Source organism: Atta colombica, unplaced genomic scaffold (genome assembly GCF_001594045.1).
Source record: "Atta colombica isolate Treedump-2 unplaced genomic scaffold, Acol1.0 scaffold207, whole genome shotgun sequence".
Taxonomy (NCBI): domain Eukaryota; kingdom Metazoa; phylum Arthropoda; class Insecta; order Hymenoptera; family Formicidae; genus Atta; species Atta colombica.
Window position 1 is genome coordinate 2,012,528 of NW_017259302.1, and position 6,091 is coordinate 2,018,618.

Genomic DNA, 6,091 nt, shown 5'->3' on the forward strand with positions numbered 1-6,091 from the left:
ATACATATATGTCTAATACTTGTTTTCACCAAAGTGGATTAACTTAAATTTTGATTCAATTTACTCTTCATCTTTCTCTAATTCTTAGAACTAGAAAAATATTTAATGTTAATATATTAGTTGAAACAGGCAAGTGTTAAGTCATGATATATCTGATAACATTTCTTAATTATAATATAATTATAATATAATATAATTTTCTTCAGGGATTTACATATGTAGCACCAAGTATAATGGAAGATGTATTTCTTCAACAACCCTATTTAAGTACCATGTCATCACCACGAGTCATAAAAGCTAGAAGTCCTCGCAAAGCAACTCGTGGTTTTTCACCTCGGACGACGCATCTTCATTTTCATAATACCCATTTACCAAATCACACGTAAGAATAAAAAAATTACATATTCTGTTTTTAAATTAATTCTTTTATAATGTATAATTTCATATTATAAAATCGAGTTAAAAAGAGGATGACGATAATTTTCTAGGTACAATGTAGTTGGTCACAACAATGTGGAAGATGCAGAGATGATTGAAATAGGCTAACCATTACTATTAGACTAGTAGATAGCATTTTTGCCCAACTGCTGGATATTCATGATCCTCAGGGAGGGGTTTTATAATTTAGAGGGAATAGTTAGGGAATGGATACAATATCCATTATTACATTGGATATCCAGCAGTTACATTTAGCAAATCTTTTTTATATCTATATATTGCGCATAAAAATATCAATTAATAGATTATGATTTAATAGCGACGCAGCAGGTATTTGGTAGCACATACAGTAGTCATATTTTTTTAATATGAATAGATTAAATAATCCACAAGAAAGTACATTATTTCTCAACTAATTATTATAGATTGCTTCAATTAGTTACAGATTTATTGAAAAATATATTGTTTGCATTGAAGGATTATTCATATTAATTTTAATATTATAATTTCTATCATCATAAAACTTCTATCATCAGTTTTAAAATTTTCAATCTGAATCTTTATTGAGATGCAGCAATCGTGTTATTCTTTATTTATGACAAGAGCATAATTTGTGGTGTAGCTAAAGATAAGCTTTGAAAATTTTGGAAATATTCCAATTAATACTTGAATCTTAAGGATTGCTCTATATTATATAATAGAAGCTAAATGCAGGATTCTCTTGATAATATTTTTACATCTGAAAATTTATATATACGTCTCTAATAATATAAGCTTATTTTATATCTGGAAATCTATCAATATTTACTGATTATCGTTAATTATTTTCTTAATAAGAAAAGTTTCGAGAAATGCTACCACAACCGCTCCGCCGCTTAAAGTTCGTTCCATATACCGTATATACCGTATATATTGTTAGGAGAAAATATTTTCAGCAGTAATAACGTTTCCATGGCAATAATGTAAGAAATAGTTTGCCTAAGTAATGACTGTAGGGATGGAGTATATAACACTACAATGGAATTGCATTTACACAATGAAAGTTCCTATATATTGCAAATTCGATTATACAATATAGTTTATATTCTCCAGAACGAAAGAACATTTTGTTAAATAATTATGTGTATCAGTATCTTAGAATGAGAATAACCATTGTCATTCAGTAACTTGAAAGCGAAAAGCATGAAATATTACAATTGCAAATGCGGACCTATATTCTGGATGTATTTTTAACTCCAGGTCACAGGTTGTTCTTATTGTAAGGTTGATGTTAGATCTATTGAAAGAGATGAATGCCTACGTAGTTGAGTTTATATTTAAATGAATATTTTGGATAGCTTTGTTTTTTTAACTGATACATTATATCCTTTGCTATACGTTCATGTTATTAAAACGATAAATGCAACTCTTTGAGGTACAAATCTAATGTCTTCTTGCGAAAGATATTTTTACGTTACATATATTGAATCAATGAAAAGTCAGAATAGTACAAGATGAGAACAAGTTACCATGGTAACAATGTTACTGCAAAACATGGACTTTCCATCCGAATGAGTATTCTATACTTGTTCCTTACGTTACATGCATTAATGTATCATTTGTGTAAATACATAGATATTATTGATTTTACTTACAGAACGCAGTAGGAAAAAATAGACATAAGCAAGAGTGATTGTAAAAATCACTCACGAAAGCTCCAAACTACCCAAGTGTTCAGTAGGCCATGCTAGCAAGCAAATATCTTTTAATTATTTATAACAGATAACCGGATAGTCGAAATGTAATATTGCTCGACACTCTTTCTCTCAGATATTTTTTGTCCGTACATGGAAACGTTCTCTTGCAGGCAAGTTGCATTTCGACTACGTCGCGACTACATAAATAAGTACGTATATACCTTATAAAATCACGTTATATACTCACAGCTGTATTTAAGAGAAATGTGTATTCAGAGACAATGAGAATTTCTAATCGGTTTTTCAGTATCTGAACACATGTATTTTCGACTTTAGAGCAGGAATGTGCCTACAGAGTTGTCAAGACGCTGTTCGAAGATATATATTACTCGACGACATACTGAAATTTATAAGAGAGATACCAATTATGTGTCCTGAATTAATCACTGTCAGATTTTGATAGATACCAAAACTGCTGTATAAACTATATAACTGTTACCTAAGATTCGCTTTAAATTAAAGCATGCCAGAATTATGCGGAAACGCTACTTGACATCACTGCCTCACACAACGCACGCGTTGTTACTTCCGCGGGATTCCATGTAATGAGTCTTGTTTATGAAATCAGGGCATTTTTGCGAGAAACCGAGAGTGCGTCCCGCGAGCACGAGAGAGTTTTAGTAGATTAATTCTTCTAACTAAATCGACGCGCTCTCAAGGAAACATTGGTGCTGATGCGGTTTATTTTGATTTTGATTTTTAAGAGGAATTAGCTGTTTTTATTATTGTTTTAATGATTAAATGATTAGACAAATGTTTTATATATACCGCGTCATGCGATAGTCTCGTGCTCATTTCTAATGTGTTAGTTAAGTTCAATCTTAATCAAATTATATTGTAGTTATAAGATTTTTTTTTTGCAATAAGTATAACTTATCTTACCGTCAGTTTTCACGCAAGAGTGTCAGGAATCTGTGCACTTCGAATATCATTGTCAGATGTTCGCATGCGCGCAAACAAAAAGATATTCGAATAGTATACAACGAGAACTGACATATCTGCCGTTAAGCGGATCGATCTATCGATTCGATTCTAGTTCTATTTTGATAAGACAAAAATTAACAAATTAGCGATTTAGTTTATAATTTTCTAGCATATAAAGAAAACATACATATTTATTTGTAACACGAAATGCATTAGACATTTAAGGGATGGAAAATATCATCGAACGATATGTAACGAAGTCTAGCCATTAGACGGAAAAGTGATAAATGATTTATGCTTCCATTTAAGATTAGGGTTACCTTATCACTGCTTTATGATTTGTAAGCCTCTATAAATCGTATCCATAAATAAATAAGCAACGATTTCTGAGGGTGTGTATGTGCAAGCGTAAATGTGCGTGTATGCGATGTGGATGTGTGACATGTTTTTGTCATGTGTATCATTTTACTTATTTCAATGTTATGTACAATAAATTGGGTATAAAACTATCACTTCGCTCTGATTTAACATTATCATGACTGAATTTTATTTTCTCGCTGCTAGGCTAAAACTCACTCCAGGTGATCTCCAGGTGATCTCTATTCTCTAGACTACTCTAGAGATTAGAGAGGAAATCTTTTGCAATTTCCAGAATTTTTTATTTTACGGACCATTGTTACATTTACCATTGACGCATAGTGCAATTCATAGATTCTTAATACAGAGAAATAAATTTTAAAAAGTAAAGGGAGAAGAAAGATATTAGTTAAACCCAATCTATTAAATACCTTCTAAATATTTTCATTATTATAAATTATAACATTTGTTACATAATACGACAAATTAAAAAGTATTCTTTGTTTTCTTGTATATATACATATTAATTAATATTAGTGTCATATATTTGCATACGTTATTATCATATATCTCGTTTATCCACATATAAGCTTATCGTAAAGTAAAAAAAAGATGCATATAAATTAATTGTGTGTAAATTGAGATAAGTATGAAAAAATACAATAAAAATAAAACGACCGGATTCCTGTATTCTTAAAAAAAAAATAAATAAATAAAGCAAATGATTGTACAAAAATGATTGTAAAAAAAGGATCATAAAGAATTAGCACGGTAATTAAAGCGCAATACAATTTCTTCAAAGTTAATTACAATTTAAATTGAGATAAGTGCGTGGGTTATGCGAACCTGCGACGAATTTACATACGCGGATAAATGACCGATGTAAACGGCGCTCCTTCAGCCGCGCGGCTCCGATCCGGGCGCGGTATAACTTTTTCTTTTCCCTTTTCCGTCGATGATCCGCGTCGGCAGGTGTATGGAGGCGATGCGTGACCGCCTACTACGCAAATCGCGTATTAAGTAATATTAGGTGTATGCATGCCGTGTATATTTCCAGTCATCGGCGTGACAGCATCGCTACCACGTTGTAGCTCTCGCGTCCGGTTCTCTTCCGGAAATCTCCGGAATAACAATTCTCGATGATTTCAACGCGCGGGAAGAACTTCGAAAAGGTGCTAATAGTGTCCGTTATCCAGCACGAGGTGAATCATCGTGGTAATAATTGAGAAACGATATCTATAGCTTCGACGAGTGACGCGATACGACTGCATTCGGTCGGATGATCGATTGGCTGGATCGAGCGAGGCGTAGACGAGCGTCGTCGATCGCGCTTAGAAATCAAGTCGTGCCGAGAGTGACGTGATCGTGAATGTTTCGCGATACGTAGCATTTTCAGCATTTTATGGTCGTTTTAAATATCTCTAATGAGTTCCGACAAAAGTGCTACGAAAAATTCGGCAAAACAGAGATAAAGGGCATCACTTTGAGATAAGCGCGATTCAGACCCGATTTCATTAATGTAAGATCAACTTTATTCTCAGTTTAATTTACTGTTTAGAATGTTTATGTTTAATGTCCGTTTCTATTAAGGAAGATTAATTGTAATCTCAGTTTAACATTTCATTTTTTTTCTTATTTTTTAAAAAAGATGAAGAGTTAAATTAGTTGAAAACCGCGATTATAATTAAACTACATTGGTAAAAATAGTCATTAAAATTAGAAAAAAATGAAGAGCAAATCAAACCGAAATTAAAGTTAATTTTATATTGATGGAATCGAGCATCAGAGATTGATCGAGAATTTTTTTTTTCATCAACAATTGAAATTCTCGTCAGAAGACGATTAAAAAGGAGAAATTCGCGATTGAGATTGTTTGTCGAGTTACATGAAATGTAAAAAATATACTGTGAAAATAATCCTGACACGGCTCTAACATTGATCTTCATTGAATGTTTGATAATAAATAAACAGCGAGAATGGTGCGAACAACTCGTGCGAATGGAGGTGCGCTGACGAAGGTGAGGCCTTCAGCCATTATTATGTTAATTTTATAGTGAGTAGACTCAACTTCGCATACAACTTTTCAAACCTGTTGGTGCGTTTTTTTTTTTTTTTTTAATGTCAGTGTATTATTAACAGCGAGATTAGGGATTTCCCCGAATTCATCATATTTTTATAATCATTGTTCTTGATCGAATGCGAAACGAGATGAATAGAACTTCGATGCCAGACATGTGAATAAACAATGGATCTATTCAGAGGAATGTAATCCGCGATGACGGTAAAAATCATTCGAAAGCGGCAAATTATGACATCACATGGTAAAAGTTAAAAACAGAATGTCATATTTTCGTAATCATCTTTATTTCTGAAGAAGATGAGATTTTTGTAATTTTTTTTTATCTTAATTCGTCTTAATTCGTTATCATTTTACTAAAGTGAAAAATTTAATAAAATTAATACTTTATGTTGTACTATTCTTATTAAATGACTGTTGTAAAGTGCAAAAAATATAAAAAACAATTGAAATATATTTTTTTCTTAATTTATTACGATATTTGATATACTTACAATCGTAAATTATATGTAACATTTTTTTTGTTTATTATAGTTATTCCATATATATAATATATATA

The 6,091-nt window shown here is 31.6% G+C and overlaps 2 protein-coding genes across 4 annotated transcripts in view; both read left to right on the forward strand.

Moving 5' to 3' along the window:
• Positions 1 to 825, forward strand: part of LOC108687507 (ribosomal protein S6 kinase beta-1-like) — a 4,128-nt gene extending 3,303 nt beyond the window's left edge. The window contains exons 11-12 of the mRNA XM_018193288.1: positions 207 to 382; positions 489 to 825. Coding sequence (XP_018048777.1) covers positions 207 to 382; positions 489 to 546 — 234 coding nt within the window. The 3' untranslated portion in view covers positions 547 to 825. The remainder of the gene's footprint in view (positions 1 to 206; positions 383 to 488) is intronic.
• A 3,708-nt stretch (positions 826 to 4,533) lies between these two features.
• Positions 4,534 to 6,091, forward strand: part of LOC108687529 — a 12,066-nt gene continuing 10,508 nt past the window's right edge. The window contains exons 1-2 of one of the 3 annotated variants that reach the window (XM_018193330.1): positions 4,534 to 4,670; positions 5,427 to 5,473. In XM_018193330.1, coding sequence (XP_018048819.1) covers positions 4,595 to 4,670; positions 5,427 to 5,473 — 123 coding nt within the window. In that variant the 5' untranslated portion in view covers positions 4,534 to 4,594. Of the gene's footprint in view, positions 4,671 to 4,726; positions 4,975 to 5,426; positions 5,474 to 6,091 lie in introns of those variants that run through there. The other 2 variants (XM_018193331.1, XM_018193332.1) reach the window with 2 other exon arrangements.